Source organism: Canis aureus, chromosome 9, assembly GCF_053574225.1.
Source record: "Canis aureus isolate CA01 chromosome 9, VMU_Caureus_v.1.0, whole genome shotgun sequence".
Lineage (NCBI taxonomy): Eukaryota > Metazoa > Chordata > Mammalia > Carnivora > Canidae > Canis > Canis aureus.
In genome coordinates this window covers 71,251,028-71,268,344 of record NC_135619.1, presented here as the reverse complement: position 1 = coordinate 71,268,344, position 17,317 = coordinate 71,251,028, and the positions used below count along the sequence as shown (strand labels likewise).

General features: G+C 43.8%; 1 protein-coding gene across 4 annotated transcripts in view; it reads left to right on the top strand.

Annotated features, from left to right (window-relative positions):
- The window catches only part of SETD3 (SET domain containing 3, actin N3(tau)-histidine methyltransferase), an 85,770-nt gene that overhangs the window by 15,102 nt on the left and 53,351 nt on the right, over positions 1-17,317 (top strand). For all 4 annotated transcript variants that reach the window (XM_077910562.1, XM_077910565.1, XM_077910564.1 and 1 more), the window contains exons 3-6: positions 1,133-1,225; positions 4,532-4,680; positions 6,713-6,785; positions 7,078-7,334. In XM_077910562.1, coding sequence (XP_077766688.1) covers positions 1,133-1,225; positions 4,532-4,680; positions 6,713-6,785; positions 7,078-7,334 — 572 coding nt within the window. The remainder of the gene's footprint in view (positions 1-1,132; positions 1,226-4,531; positions 4,681-6,712; positions 6,786-7,077; positions 7,335-17,317) is intronic.

Sequence of the window (17,317 nt, the reverse complement as noted above, 5' to 3'; positions counted from 1 at the left end):
TGGTCACTCAATTAACTAACTACTTTATCTCATTTTCTTTGCCCATTATGTTCAGATTATGTGACAGTCTAAACTCCAAGTAAAAATTAGCTTTCTTTCCCTGTTAGAAGCAGGCAGCAACCAAGTTGGGGTCAGGTTCTCCCCAAGTGCTCCTATGGACCTCTCTGGCCCTCAGAGCAGTACAGGACCCCATAGAGCACTGAGGTACTGACCACTTACCACCCTCCCCCCTGGACTGTGAGCAGCTTGAAGACAGCCTCTGTCTTCTTGTATCCTAGGGCTGCAGTCAGTATTTGTTGATGGAAGAATGACTGGTTAACCTTAATAGTTAGGAGTCAGCCCGTGGGTTAGGGTTTGCTAGTGTTAATTATTTACCACATACACTCTTTTTCCTCAGAGAACAAAGGTGGCCATGGGAAGAAGGCTCTTTCTTTAAACTCATATAGTTGTTTAGAAAGGAAAGAGCTTGCTGATAGTCCACGTGCCCAGTGCACAGCCTTCCCAGACCATCGGCACCAGTCTAGAATGCTGGTCTTCTGCTTCTGGCCCCACAGGAGAGTCTCAGCTTCCTTTTCAGCAGTGACTCTGCGGTCTCTTTTTGTGACTCCCCCAGAGTGCTTAATATAGAGCCTTACACATGGATGTGAAATGTTTGTTGAGTAATTGTCCTTATGTCCAATTTAACTGGTTCCTTTAGAGAGCCATTGTTCTAGGCTTTAACTAGAAAGAAATGTTGACTTGTAAGATTACCTTTTTTTTTTTTTTAATCATTTCTAAAAGAGTTTTCAGGGAAATTTTTAGCCTAGTTTTTTAGATTTTCCCATGTTCTGAGGAAATCTATTCTGAGGAAAATTTATCTGAGCAGCAAGAGTGAGATAGTTGCATGCTCAGTGCTCACACTTAGGTACAGGGGTCCCAGTGTAATATATGGCATGTGGAGGGTTCAGAGCATGTATATGCTTGGAAAAGTATGACTGGTTTATGCTCCTCATGTTTATTGTCATGGCTGTGGTGTCTTTGTCTTTTAAAAGTAACAGCAACAGTAACAAAACCCCAGTCCTCTTTGTGCTGAAGACTAACTGGTTAAGTTGAAAGCAAGCAGTATTTGAGTGCCATGGCTTTTGTGTTACAGAATGCAGTAGTCCTGCACCTGGCCCAGGAAAGGAATGGGAAGAGTATGTGCAGATCCGGTCTCTAGTCGAGAAAATACGAAAAAAACAAAAAGGTACATTTTCTAAACAACAATCATATTTTAATAAAATCCTGTAGACACTTGGCACAAGTCAGATTTGGAAGTTAATGAAGGTCTCAGTGTCATTCGTCCCTGTGGAAGGTCACACACAGGGGAAGGGGCGTGGACTTTGGGAGAGACATATGGGGGAGCTGTCCCAAGATCTCTCCCATTTCTCAGGCACTGCTACTTGGTTTGGAAAGGTTAAGAATGTGGAGCTGTAGGGGAGAAGTGTTTGTATCTAGAGGCTAAAATAACACAACTTTTGGGGTGCCTGGGTGGCTCAGTTGGTTAAGTGTCTGCCTTTGGCTCAGGTCAAGATATCAGGTCCTGGGATTGAGCCCCACATTGGGCTCCCTGCTCAGCAGGGAGTCTCCTTCTCTGTCTCTTACCCTCTGCCCCTCCACACCACTCATTTTCTTTCTCTGTCTCTCTCAAATAAATAAAATATTTTTTTAAAAAGTCAATAAAAATGACAAACTTTATTATTTTTGAAATATATATTTAGATGCGTTTTTTTATATTGTGTTTCCTTGAGGGTTTGAGGTCATGAGTGATCAACACACAAATATACACTGATTGATTAATATCTTAGCAAAATTTACAATGAACTCAAACATATCTTGGTTAAATAAGAGATGTAGTTCTATTTCTGAAACTGTTTTTACAGGGTGTATTCAGTAGGCGTCTTAATGATTCTCAGCCAGGCCGGCAGCAGGGCCAAGTGTCAGCTTGAAAAAGCCTATTCAATATACCTATTGTTTTTGTTCCGTAAAGCACAAAAAATAAAGATTGGTATGCAGGGCCACATGGAAGGTGGAAGGAGAAAACAGAATAAGGAGCCTGCATTTAAAAGGGTGAGCAGAACCTTCTTAGGCTCCATTTTTATTTAATGCCATGAAAGTGAGTCAGAAGAGGGTTTGTTTTATTTGCTCTGTGAGGTTTTATTGCTCTCCTGTGTACTTCTATAAACATTCAGTCTTTAGCTTAGATGGTCTCAAACCCCAAATGATGACAGGTTCCTTTAAAATGTGTTTCTTTGCACTAAATGGTAGACTTTGTCAGTCCTGGCTCACCAGATCTCTAGCTGAACAATTTCTGTATGTCCTGAGTGTCTGTTGTTAGTAGAGAACGCTAACTACAACTCACACTAAGGTTAGAGCATTCCTGAGTTCTCAGCAAAGAGTGACTCTGAACAGAATCAGTTTTCTCCATCTCCAGTATGGCACAGCATGGTGCCTGGCACTCTTGCTTCACAGATCAGGTGACCATTGATGGTGCTTGCTGGCATGGCTGCAGGCACCTGGGCTGGGCTCCACACCCTGCTCCTCATATTCGTGAAGTTCTTGTTCCTCTCCTTTTACTCATCAGATAAATCTTGGTTTTTCCTCTACATGGCTTTTCATCTCTCTGAATATTTCAAACATGCTGAAAAGTCCAAAAAAGAATACAACGCCTAAGACTGTCCTACCCAAACCAAATCAGTCCCACTGGTCAAGTTCTCCATCCTAAGACTCTCCTACCCAAACCGAATCAGTCCCACTGGTCAAGTTCTCCATCCTTCCCACCTGCTGGTCTTATCCCTGTCCCTTCTTTATTTTGTTTTCATTACTTGTTTTTAAGAAATCAATGTTGCAGATGTAGCTGAAACCCCATGCTTCTGTCTCTCGTTGGGAGTTTGTTTTGACTGGAACTATTTCTCTAGTTCATGTATAACTCCATAAATATCAGTGGTAGCAAAAGTGGTATTTTAAAAATCCGAGCACTTGAATTTTTAAAGATTTATTTATTATTTTAGAGAGATCATGTGTGCACGTGTGTGCAAGTGTGGGAAGGGACAGAGTGAGAGGGAGCATCTCCAGCAGACTCCTTGCTGAATGTGGAGCCCAACGTGGGGCTCAGTCTCATAACCCAGGGATCATGAACTGAACCAAAACCAAGAGTCAGGTGCTTAACTGACTTGAGCCACCCAGGTACCTCATAGCATTTGAATTTTTAAAAACACAGTATTGTATTTTATTTTATTTATAGTTACATATGATCCAACTCATTCAAACTGTTCAACAGAATTCGGTTGCAGTGCTGTCCAGTTGTGCTCTTACACTCGGGCCTGTAGTGCTCCTCCTTACACACAACTCCTGTGTACCTGTCAGCTAGCGATTTCTGTTTCCTGGGGATTTTGTTAAAGCAAAGCTGCCTATGAGACATGGCCCGCTAGACTTAATTTGGGGTGGGGGGTGTGCTGCTATGTGTGAGCTGGTGAAGCTCTCTCCTTTCTCCTTCATCACCTCACAGAGCCCACCAGTCAGTAATCCTACGTCCTGGGGTCAACAAATTCTCTGTGACTGACAGGGATTTAGGGTTGTGGTTCACCTTTTCTATCACTGTGGATTTGTACTGTGGTGAATGGTTTTTGTTTTTTTGTTGCTTTGTTTTTCTTTCCTTATATTTCTTCATTTGCCCATGGGTTATTTAGAAGTGCTTTGTTAAATTTCAAAACAAAAAACAGCAAACAGGGACACCTAGGTGGCTCAGCGGTTGAGCGTCTGCCTTGAGCTCAGGGCATGATCCCAGATCCAGGGTCGAGTCCTGCATCAGGCTCCCCAGAGGGAGCCTGCTTCTCCTTCTCTGCCTCTCTCTCTCTGTCTCTCATGAATAAATTAAAATTAGAAAAAAAGCAAACAATAGAAGTGTTCTATTTAATTTTCAAATATTTGGGAATTTTCAAGATTTTTTTTGATTTCTAATTTGATTATTGTAATTGGAGAACATTATATGATTTCAGTTCTTTTCAAATTATTTATTTATTATTTCTTTAAAATATTTTTTTTATTTATTCATGAGAGACAGAGAGAGAGAGAGAGGCAGAGGGAGAAGCAGGCTCCATGCAGGGAGCCCAACGTGGGACTCGATCCCCGTTCTCCAGGATCACACCCTGGACTGAAGGCGGCGCTAAACCGCTGAGCCACCCGGGCTGCCCTCTTTCCAAATTATTTAAACAATTCTTAAACCACTTTATTTTTTAAGCTTTTCTTTTTAAAAAATTTTTAAATTAAAGCTTAAGTGACATACAATATCGTATTAGTTTCAGATGTGCAACACAGAGAGTCGATATTACATACATTACAAAATGGTCGCCCCTGTAAGTCTAGTTACCATCTGTCTCTAGCGATGAGTTTTGATTTCACGATTGGAACTTTATCACTATTTTCAGTGTGTGTTTTTATAGTTTCCAAGAACAGTAGAAACAATACAGTTCCTAAACGTAGCACTTGTTTTCTAACACATGGATTGAAACAGGTCTGTCTGTTACTTTTGATGGAAAAAGAGAAGATTACTTTCCTGACCTAATGAAGTGGGCCTCTGAAAATGGAGCCTCTGTTGAGGGTTTTGAAATGGTCAACTTCAAAGAAGAGGGCTTTGGTTTGAGAGCGACGAGAGACATCAAGGTGAGTTTTGATCGCTTGGTCCGGAGGCCCTCAGTGTGCTTGGATTGTGCTGCGGGGCGAACACAGGACATGGAGACAGGTGTCTGGGCTTATTCTGACCTCGTGGGCAAACAGGCAGTGCACAGCCAGCATTCCACTTCCTGCTGTGTACTCGTGTACTCTCTTGGCTGACCTGGGGCCAAAAGAGCCTTGCTAAGGGTTCTAGGCAACTCCTTCCGGTCGGTCCTCCAACGGGAGCTGTGCTGCTAACCAGTGACCTGAGACAAGTCAGTTCATGTTTCTGAGCCTCTGTTAGGAGACCACAGAACATGCCTCAAAGGATTTTGAGACTTCAAGAGAAGGATGTGGGCTCAGGTGGTTAGGAGGGGGAGCGCACAGGACCTGTGATAGAGGGGATGTGGAGGTGGGTAGATTGGGGTGGAGGATGGGCAGTGTCAAGGGTGCTTACTGGTTCTGGAGGGGGTAACTGAGTGGTTGGCAGTGCCCCCTACTGACACCGTACCACCAGAGCTGAAAGGGAAAGAGGAGTAACACATATCTGCTAAAGGACAAATGCCTTTTCTCTGCCCTGGGTCCTTCCAGATGAAGGAAGCAGCAGCACCCTGACATTCCTGGCCTCTTTCCACCCCTCACTCATGCTTCTCTTAGAGAGGAGGTGTAACTTAACCTGTTTGATGATTCACAGAGAAGGAACTGGTCTTCGCCTGGTTCTTGATGGGAGCCGGTTGCCCATATGCATCCGTTGTGCTCTTTCCACTGTGTGCTTTACAGAGGGGCAGGCCACACGTGGGGAGGCCTGTGGGGCTCCAGTTCTGCCTGTAACTAGGTGGAGGAGTCTGTCTAATTCTGGGATTCAGTAGGTGATATTTTGGGTGACCATCTGTTGTAGTCTTGTGTCTCTCTTAGTGGGTTCAGAACTTGGATGGAGGAAATGAATGTTATTTATTCAGGCCCCCTCAAACCGCAGGCAACATATTTGGTCAAGTTGTAGTTAACCTTTCATTGATATGTTGATAAACCATATGCCAGTTTATTAGATCCCTGTTAAACATCTAGTATGTGAATAGTACCTTGTTCATTATTCTACCAGCCTTCCAAGAAACCCAAGGTCTCTTCCTTCATCATGTTTATCATCTGTAGTAGGGGAAGAGATGCACATAAACAGCATCCAAATGGTAGACATTGAGAGAAGGCAAGAGTAACCAGGATGTCACATGTTCTCGTGTATCAGAGGAGGAGCATCACTTGTGCGGATGCTTCCCCAGATATCATAGCTGTGGTCTGTCTTCACTGTGTGCATTTTTTAAGCTTTACTGAGGTGTGATTGATAAAAAACTGCACATATTGTTGACATTGTGACGGGTTGGACGTGCTATACCCATGATGTCAAACCACAATAAAGGCGCTGCTCTGTGCATGTTTTCAGCAGTATAGGTACATACACAGCACATACCAAAAAGAAACCTCTCATATTGGCAAAAAGTGAGATAAAACTTTGGGGAAAAAATTCAGTAAACCTAAATATGTCTTAGGGGCTTGTGCTTTTGCTGGTAACAGTTGTGCCTTAAGACAAGCATGTAGAGGAAGGAATATTCTCTAGCTTCAGAAATACAATGGCAAGAGCAGTTCATGTCGACAGGTTCATGTTTTTATTGTAGATAGAAATTTTGTTTTACTTTGCTTTTAGAACTTAAAAATATAAGTGCAGCAAAGAAGTAATAGTTTTATGCTGCATCCTAAATTGCTATGTTTGCTTCAAGTTAAAGATTAAAGTCCTATTTTTTAATGTTTTTCCAATATATATGGTTGGTTTTTCTATTGGAAGCAGCATTTTAAACCATGTTGTGCTCATCTAAGTGTACCACAAATAATTATGTTTAAAAATACATTTGATAGTTAGAAATGAAGTGCTGACGTGCAGCCTTAAACAGCATTTCATGTGTGATTCGCTTTCTGACCATAGATGAAGGCATTGAAGATTGTGATATGTTTTGATGATTATATATGATTTTATTATTTTTTTTCCTCCTAGGCAGAAGAATTATTTCTATGGGTTCCACGAAAATTACTAATGACTGTTGAATCTGCTAAAAATTCAGTGTTGGGTGAGAATAATTTCTGACTGTTCAAAGCAAAGTGCAAATTATAAAAATATGATATTTTGTGGTGCTAAGGATCATATAGGGATGTTTTTTCAAACTAATGAGATATTTACCCCCCCCAATTCACATTGTTTTCTATGCCTGTAATCTGACATAGTAGAATGTTAGAAGAAAGGCCCATGTTACTTTAAGTATTACAAGGCTTTCCAGTTATTTCTGTAATTTTAATATATATTTTGAATACTTTTTAAGGCACTTTCTGGAACTGACACTGTTAACTTCTGGGTTAATTCAGGGCCCTTATATTCTCAAGACCGGATTCTTCAAGCTATGGGAAATATCACACTTGCCTTTCACCTGCTGTGTGAGCGAGCCGACCCTAACTCTTTCTGGCAGCCCTACATTCAGACCCTCCCCAGCGAATATGACACTCCACTCTACTTTGAGGAGGATGAAGTCCGGGACCTTCAGTCCACACAGGCTATCCATGATGTCTTCAGCCAATACAAGAACACGGCTCGGCAGTACGCCTACTTCTATAAAGTCATCCAGGTGAGTGGCTGGTTATGGTTTAAATGTACGTTTAACAGAGTACAGGAAGGGAAATTGATGGCATAGATGTTCCACTTCACATTTTATTACAGATGCTTAAACATTGTGCTTTTTAGGTTAAAAGGCATTCTAATTCTAGTCCACTGTTTTTGTACAGAAATATCCCTGAAGTATGATTTGAATGTATCTGACTTCATCAGCAGCCTGTTTTGGTATAAGCAGCCTTTGTTCCTAAGTTAAGAAAGTCTCTGAGCTTTTCTGAAAGGGAAAGATTACAATAGAAATTTAGAAGCTATAAAATGTATCTTATTCAAAAAGGTGCTTTGTGTATAAGTTTTCTAAGAAAGTGAAAGGCTCTTTGTGGGTTTTTCATGTATATATTGGCATGTATTTTACTAAATTGTACTGACAGTTAATTTACTAATTTAAAATGCTGAGTTCTTTGTGTCTTCAAAGTGTGCTGTGTATTATATTAATTTTAATTAGTTCTAGGTGAAAGTGCCCTGTAAAAACATCTGTAAAGTTATGAACATTTGAATTACACCTGGTTACTCCTTTCTGTGTTTTGGGAGTGTGGCCAGCATTTTCTTTCTTTTCTGGTCAAACCGCAATGAGACGAGTCAGAGTCAATGTCACAGTTTCCTCCAGAGCTGAGACTGGGGAGTGTCTCTGCTCCTTACTTTCCCCTTCCTCAATTGCTCAAGAATTAGCTTCGAGGCTGCTGTACCTGATCTGTGGCAGTGGGGATACTGTGAACCTTCCTACAATGTACAGGGAAGCCCGAAACAGGGAATTTATCAACCTAAAATGTTAGTAGGGCTAAGGTTGAGAATTCTTGCTTTGTGGTTAAATATATAGAACAGAGTGTCTCAGGTACATGCCAAAGATCACCATCATTCCTGATGGGTTGGTTGCCTGGGTCCTGACTGAACAGAAAGAGTGAGATGAACCTGAGTTGAAACCCAGATGCCATATCTCACTTGCTATTTAAATATAATTTGGAATTACATTTGACCTTTGAACAACATGGGTTTAAATGGTATGGGTCCACTCATATGCAGTCATTTTCAGTGAGTGCAGTGCAGCATTGTAAGTGTATTTACTGTTAGGATTCTCTTGATCACATTTTCTTTGCTCCTGCTCTGAGAATACAGCATGTAACATGTATAACATACATAATATGTGTTAATCAACTGTTTGTCAGTAGGGCTTCCAGTCAACAGTAGGCTATTGGTAGCTAAGTTTTAGGGGAGTCAAAGTGATATGGAGATTTCCTACTGGATGGGGGTCAACACCCCATCCCCTGTGTTACTTGGGGCTCAGCTGTAGGTGCTTTACTGCTGTGTGTTTGCTTCCTCATCTATAGGATAAAAGAATACACCATATTTTTCAGGGTAACTGTTGTCAACCCAACTTGGGCTGTTGGTTAGGGCACCTACTATGGTGCTGGGCCTCGGCACCTGTGGCTATTCGGAATGCAGTTTCCTCTGGGAAGCATGAAGGATGTGTCTGTTGAAGCCACGTCCACAGGAACGATGTGGTGATTGAAGAAGTGGCCTCCCAAGCCGGCCTGCCGGGGCCCAAATCCTCATGGTGCTGTGAGAGCTGTGTCATGTGGTACATGTCTCTGCTCCTCTTTCCTTATCTGTAAAATGGACTGACACAGTTCCAGACTTCAGGGCTGCTGCATGGACCATATGAGTTGACTGATGTCTGTGTGGCCTTTAAGAACAGCAGTGTTTGCTGTAGAAATTCTCTGTTCGCACTTACTGTTCCAGGTCTCACACCTGGTCATTCAGTTGTTTTCATTTGTTATTGTTTTACATGCGCTCCCCCCCCCCCGCCCCCGCCCCTGTGCCCTCAGGGACTTATGTTACTATTTCTTAACCTTCTCTACTCAAACGCCTTTGTGGCCAAGGATCGGAAGCCTATTCCTTTAAGATGAGGGTCTATACCCACAGGCTCAGAATCGCTTCAGGTCTCATGCTTTGGTTGCTGTTATTGTGGCAACATGAAATATTTCATGTTTTCAAATATTAACAGTTGGTGCAAATGTTTGTGTTTGCTCTAGTTTAAAAACCATGTTCAATGACATACCATGAAGTCAAGTTGCCATTATAGGAACACAGCCCGGCCTTTTGTGGGACTGTACCTGCTGCTGCATGTGCCTGAGGAGCCCCGTCCTAGCTTTGCACATAGTGAAGGTCGTTACCCTGAGAACGTGGTCCGTCCAGGTGTGGTCCTTTTTCAGAAGAACATGGGACATTCTCTTGACATCAGTAGATGTACTCTTGCAGGAAATTTCCTAATCAGTGGCTTAATTGTTGGAATAGGAACCCTGGCAGCCTGACAGGAGGCAAGCCACTGTAGCAGCGAGGAGGATCCAGGGGGGGACAAGGTGGAAGGGAGAGGGATTGCGTGAGCATTCCTGACCAAGAAACATAGACTAAAGCAGAAGTTATCTTTCTAAAAACTATAGTTTGAGTCCAGCTGCTTTTCTGGTTGTAGAAGGTTTTCACAGCTCCTGGAAATCTTCAGTAATGATCCAGAGTAAACACAAGTGTTAAAGTTGTACTACTCTTATTTTGTTAGAACAGGTTTTCTCACTTCAGCACCAAACCCTACCTCTTTCTCATGCTGTTCCAGGATCAGATGTCAGGCTTTTGCTCCATTTTAACAGATCACTCTGACACTGCATCACTGCACAGGAGGAGAGAGTGGGCAGTGTTACACCAGTTTGTACTTAACATCTTCATTACAGTGACCTGCCCTCAGTTTTGTTTTTCAGGGCATTGTGGCTCCTAACCTTTTCAGGGTCATGGGACCCCCTCTTCCCAGAGAAATGTATGTCCCAGTCTGTTTAATTTGTGTAAGAGTACACCATCTTGTATCAGATGCTTGCATACCCAATTCCAGAACCTGATTGTAGTTTTTAGTTATGAGTTCCCATTTAAAGCCATTTTCCTAGGGCTGGGCATGGGAGCCAAAACCCATTATTTTTCTCCTGAGCTGATTGTTGGCTCAAAGGTCTGCTGGCCACAGCTCTTAGCCACTATCTCTGGGTGTATCAACAGTGTGACTGCACCAGTGTGAACTTGGTTCCGTGTGTCTACTGGTGATCCCCAGTCCCTGTGAGAAGGGTGCAGGAAAGGGTAACAGTCAGTTCAGCCTTACATTTTACTTTAGGTGCTAGAATGTTTATTCTAAAAGGAGACTGGCATTAGTATTAACTTCTAATAATTATAAATTCCTTGAGGTAGATTTATCTGCATTGCATTTATTATTTTAATGTTTTTTTTCCCTCTCTCTCTTTGGTTGTTGTTGACTAAAAACTAGAAAAATAATTTCCCACTCTCTTTTCTCCCAGAGTATTTTCATAGTCAAGGGTATTTTAGCACAGCCAGTTGTTCAAATTACTTTCTGTCTTTTATTTGCTTTATAGAGTTTGTTCAGAAGTCTTTCTGAGCCTCTGCTGGTTCTTATTTATAATAGTAGGGGCTTGGGCTTTATGGTCTTTTAAGTTTTTATATACATACATTTTTAAACGATTTTATTTATTTATTTATTTATGAGAGATAGCAAGAGAGAGAGAGAGAGAGAGAGAGGCAGAGACATAGACAAAGGGAGAAACAGGCTCCCCTTGGGGAGCCTGATGTGGAACTTGATCCCAGGACCCCAGGATCATGACCTGAGCCAAAGGCAGATGCTCAACCACTGAACCACCAGGTGCCCCTAAATTTTTTATATTATATTTACATTGTGTTCTTGAGATGTACGATATACAGGGTTTTCTTTAGGTGTTCAGCAGATCATCATAGTGTCTAATCAGGAGCCTCAAACGCAAGGAATTTTGAGAACATACCTTGTATGAAGATAGAACGCCTGCTGGTGAAATCTTATACTGCAACTTAACAGTTGAGAAATGTCAACACCCAGACTCGAGAAGCTAAATTGGGAACTGTGGCTCAGCCAGATCCTGGAAGAAGCTTGTGTAGATTGAGAACCCTATGTGGTGGTAAAATTTCTGTCAATTTGTGAAGTGGGGACCAGCAAAGAAGAGAGGATTAATGGTAGAAGGCAGAACTTGGCATTTAAAACCATTGCAGAGTTTTGTGTAAGAGTACACCTAGCAGACCAGAACTTTCCAAAGTTCAGCTCCAAGTTGAGACTTCTGTGTGGAAATATGGGACCAATTTTTTATTTTGGGGGGGGGGACCAATTTTGTGATAGAAATCACTGGAAAAGTAAGATTTGGCTTACACCCAACTCTGATGTGGTGTAATTGTGTGAAGGTGAAGAAATCCTATCAGATTTGACCTGACTTAACACAGATGAATGATAGTCCACATATTGCTCACCCATGCCAGTGAAAAACAAATTAACAGTTCCTGTGAATGAACAGTCTGTTTAATTTGTAATCCCATCTAACGGACCAGACACTGTGGTGTGGGGTGCCAGCTTATCCTAGGGTTAAGAGCTGTCTAGGCTCATGCACATTTTCATGTGTTGCTGAGCTTAAATATGATGCTTGTGTAAGGAAATGCAACTGTGGGGATCCCTGGGTGGCGCAGCGGTTTAGCGCCTGCCTTTGGCCCAGGGCGCGATCCTGGAGACCCGGGATCGAATCCCACATCAGGCTCCCGGTGCATGGAGCCTGCTTCTCCCTCTGCCTGTGTCTCTGCCTCTCTCTCTCTCTCTGTATGTGACTATCAAAAATAAATAAAAAAATAAAAATTAAAAAAAAAAGGAAATGCAACTGTGTAATGTTTAATAGAATAGAGGTGTATCTATAAAATTACTATTTTCCATTGATCTCATAATTTACATGATATGTCCCACCTTACTTGGGTTTGGTCTTTTGTGTAGTTCAGACAGTTTAAGAGGTTCAGGGGAAGAGATGGAAATGGAGAAACTCCCTTGTGTGTTAACTGCCATGGGTTTCGGTTGAGTGAGCTTCCACTCTGTCTGAGGCCTCAGGATGGAATCAGATATTCCTAAGTTGGCTCTATTCCTTGAACAGGCCACTTCTCCTACCTAGCCAGAGCTATAGTGGCAGAAGATTCGAGCAGTCATACTCACAACTTGGCTGAAAACAGAGCCCACCAAGAGGCAGAGGAAGATGTCACACTTGGTTCTTGGCATCCCGAGGCAGTTGTGGCAAAATACAAACAGTTGCTCCTCCCATTTCTCGCTGTTCTAACTTGTCTCTGACAGAGGCACACAAGAATAGCACAAGATGTGAGTTGCCAGATAGATTTAGCCTGTTTTCCTAAAGCTCACATCTACACGTAGAATCTGCTCCTACGTAACGCCTTCGGGGCTGAGCATCCAGTTTGAGTAAGAGGCTCTGGACAGTAACTTATTACTCTAAAGACCCCAACACCCAGAAGCTCTGGGGAGACATCTGTCAACATGCAGAGCTGTTTGTAGACATCCATGTAGGTAATGTGTGCTTGAGGGGCACCGTGAGGGAGAACAGGCATGTGTATTTCTGTAACTGTCTCCGCTGGTGACAGAGGTTAAGAGCAGGCGCCTCCCAGTTTGTGCACAGGTTGTGGCTCCCAGGTGGCATGGGGCTCCCCGTGGTGAGCTTCTCCTGCTCTTGGTCCTTCCCCTCCACCTGGAAACCTGCATAAGAGTCTTCCTTCACAGGTCCACCAACCCCCTGCCTCCTCCGGACCTGGGATTTACTGCCCTATCTTTTCTTTTTAACCCGTGTGCCCTCTGGATTGTTGCGTTTTTCAACTAATACTCCTTGAGTGTCTCTCAGGTGTGTGAGATGGCATACTCGAGGACAGGGACTCGGATCCCTGGGGATACAGAGATTTTCTTCTTCTTCTTTAAAGGTTTTATTTATTTTAGAGAAAGAGAGAACGCGTGGGGGTGGGAGGAACAGAAGGAGAGGGAGAAGCACTCCCTGCTGAGTGTGGAGCCCGACGAGGGGCTCGATCTCACAACCCTGAGATCATGACCTGAGCCGAAATCAAGAGTCACATGGTCAACTGACTAAGCCATCCAAGTGCCTCCAGAGATTTTCTTCTTAAATGTTTTGTTCTGGAGTGAACTTTCAGGTTCACACAAAAGTTGGGCACACAGCACAGAGTTGAAAACGTGGCCATGGATGGACGAATACTGCTTGCAGGATTCCATCCTCCTGACCTCGTTACCACTTACATGTTTTTCCTCGGAGGCAAACATGTTCCAGATGTCTTCCAACTTCATGACAATGCCACATCTGTGAATAGCTGCTGAGACGAAGAGGGAGGGAACAGAGTCAGGGGTGATGGTGACGGTGATGGTGAGGACAGAAGAGACTGATTGGACAGGTTTGGAGGTGTTGGATGCAGGAGCAGTGAGTCCGTATTTATTCCTTGGCTGCCATGGTAACAGACTGAGTAGAGGCTGCAGGATGCAGAGGGAAGGGATGATTTCCATTTGCAGGTTGCTCATCTGAGTTGATCCGGCCTCTTCTCATCAGGTAAGTAGTTTCTGTGCTGTGTGCTTCATGGGACTGGACCAGGAGGCAGGGCAGGGTTGGGGGGAGGTCAGAGTGGCTCCTGGGCACATGGCAGGAAACCCAGAGCTGTTCTTCCTTTGCAGCTGTGGAACCAAGGTTTGGGGCAGCTGGCCAGACCCTGAGGATGCCTGGGCCTGGGATCCCAGGCTGGGGTCAGAGCAGGTTTGCTAGCCCCATGTGCCCCGTATCCTTGAATCTCTAAAGTTGGTTCTGGTCTTAATTTTGGGACAAAGAAGTGGTCCGGTGTTAAGGGCAGTGCAGTGGTGTCTAAAATCTCCCTTGGGCTATTTTACAGAAAGCTGGGTGTGGCCTGCTATCTGTGAGGCCCCTGCTGGTCAGGTTGCTTTTTCCAGCTGCAGAAAAATGCCCCTCCCGCCCAGCCTGTCTCACTCTGAACAGAGGTGGGAGAGGCTCAGTCTCAGGAACCCATGCCTCTGCCCTGCCCGTGGCCTTCCCTGAAAGCCCAGAGGAAGCTGGCAGTCCTCTCTTTATTGTTATCCTTACTGGTTCAATTTTTAATGATGTAAAAAATGTGAAAACACTGGACCTTCGGAAATCAGTGCAGGCTTGCATATTCTCTGTAGAGATTCCAGTGCCATTACAGTCTTTGTTAGAGTCCCTGGCTGTCTTGCTGAAACGTCCTGACTTGTGTCCTTGCTTGTTCCTGATAGCTGACCTTGGCCACTATTAATTTATGTTAAATGTGTAAGAGTGTTGTCCTTATCATGTTCTTAATGTCAGATTTCTGATTTTGTAAATTATTAATTCCTCGACATATATGCAGTTTTCCTCATTTCATAAAAAAGGCTGCAGATATGTCATTTAAAAATCTGATTTGTGTTTTTAACTGTGTTCACTTGTTTTGCATACTAATGTTAGAGCAGGGCAGATAGATATGAACTTCACCTTCCAGAATCCAGAGAGTGGTCCCTGTTTCCTCTCTTTTTTCCAGTTTAAGTTTCAGTAGCCTTTGGGAGGCTCAAGAAATGAAATGCCTTTTCTCCGTATTCATGGCCCTAATTGGGGAGAGTGGGCCCCATGTCCTGGCGGTGCCAGGTATTCCTGTCTTGTCAACTGCAGGATGTTGCTGGAGGGCATTTAGTGGTGTGTCTGTACAGGGGAGGCTTGGCAGCCCCATGCTCTGCATCCTCCTGTAGAAGTTCTCAGGTACAGATTCGGCATCTCCCATCTGCCCTGTTTGCTACTGACCTCCTGTCTCCTGCCCTTGCAGGACTCAGGAAGCAGGAGAACTAGCATGTGTGGTGATGTGTGCTGTATGTGAGGCACTGTAACAAGAACTTTCTCTCCTGTTATTTTCATAGTGAGGAGGAATCGGAACTAGTGTCTTCCCATAACAATCTGAGACAGAATTAGCCAAATCAGTTTTAGAAGAGACCCATCCAAAAAAAAAAAAAAGAAGAGACCCATCCACCCCAATACCAGGCCCAGGTCGCTGGTAGTTAAATTTATGTCTGAAGAAGTTACAGCTTCAGAGGTTAGAGACAGGGCCTTGCTCCTAAGATGCTGTTCATTGAGCCTCTGCATGCCAGTGGCCAAAGGGCTTGGTGAGGCTCCTCCTGCCCTCATTCTTAACCCGTAGCTGGGCATCACCCCATTTTCCAGGAGAGGAGGCAGGCTGAGGGCGAGAAAGCTGGCTGGAGCTGCTGATGGTGAGTCAGAATTAAAGCCTTGGTGTACCCCACCCTCCCTTCCCTGGGGGCTGTGTGTCCCACTTCCCTCCATCTCTCCAAACCTATCCTTACAATTCCTTCCGTCCCCTGGCTTTACCAGTCATGGCTCTTCCCACTAGTCGGATCAATAGAATTTTGTGAAATCTCTGCAAGTTTAAAAACAAGTCTCAAAAAAGAATCTTTCTTGAAACTGGCTTTTTTTTTCCTCAGCCCCCCCCCCCCCATAAGTTCTGGAGTCATAAATTCCCTCACATCTGGGACAGGATTTTGAAGTTTTATTTTTCTGTGCACTAGAAGACGGGACTTGCTCTTGTTTCTGAGACCCAGGATAAGTGCCCTTATGAGTGAACACACTTGTGACCACTCTCGGTTGATGCTGCTGCCCTGCAAAACTGTGCTGTGTGTGATTTCTGAATGGTTTAGGAATGATCTGCTTGGTCTAGGCCACAATCACTGCATAGCCACTGTTGGTATTTGTCATCTAGTCTCAAGGAAGACAACAGAACCAATAGAGTGTGTACATCCATAGAGAAGGAAATGTATTATAAGGAATTGGCTCATGGAGTTATAGAGGCTGGTAACTCTAGAATTTACAGGTTGGACCAGCAGGGGGAGACCTTAGAAGGAGCTGATGGCTGTGGGTAAAGTCCAGAGTGGCTCCTGTAGGATTCCCTCTTGCTGGGGGAGGTCAGCCTGTGCTCTATTCAGACCAACAGCTGATTGGATGAGGCCCACCTGCATTAGGTAAGGCCGTCTGTTTTACTCCTACCCCACCAATTTAAATGTTAGTTTCATCCAAAAACGGCCATACAGAAACATCTAGCATAACCACATATCTGGACACTGTGGCCCAGCCATTTTGCCACATGAAATGAATCACCACAGTGAGCATGCTATTCATTTCTCTCACAGCACTTGTCACCCGTCTGGACTTAATCTTGAATTTATCTGTCTCTTCTCCGGAGTGCGAGCTTCACAGGCAGGGGCCTTTCTTTCCTGGGTACCATGTGGCACTGCTGTCCACACAGTGCCCACCACACAGGATGCCCTGGCAGAGCTTGTCGAGCCTGGGAAGAAGTTGCCTTCCAGATCTCCACATGGAAGTCACGTGTGGTCAGGGCCTCTGGGGCAGGTGAGGGGCCAAAGTCCAGCCTGTCCTAGCTCCGCCTGCTGTGTCCCTGCAGAGCTGCCTCCTTGCAGACAAGTAGCCTTTTCTGGTTTATACAGAGGTCCCTGGCAGACACTCTTACCCTGATGGGACAAATGCTAAACCTGATGGGACATAGAGGAGCCAATGTAAGTAAGGATTGTCCTGAGGATAACAGAATATTCTTTCCGCTACTTGAAGCTCTTGTGGCCCTGGATATCCGTGTCCTAGCCTTTCTTCCTCTGTCTTGCAAGAGATGAAGTTTTCAGTGAAGGAAGAATTTATCAGATCCTTTGCTTTTATTTAAAAATTTTAAAAATATTTACTTATTTGAAAGAAAGTGAGAGCATGAGCACAGAGAGGCAGACTCCCTGCTGAGCAGGGAGCCTAATGTGGGGCTCAATCCTAGGACCTTGGGATCATGATCTGAGCTGAAGGCAGGCACTTAACCAACTGAGCCAGGTGCCCCTCAGATCCTCTGCTTTCAGTAGATTAAATCTAGAAGCTCTGCAGACAATTGGTTTATATTCTTTTGGACAGTTGTATTTTTCTCTGTTAAAAAATAATCATCTTTATTCTCTAAAAGATCAGGTGATATGAAGTATACTCCCCAAAACTGTCAGCTTCT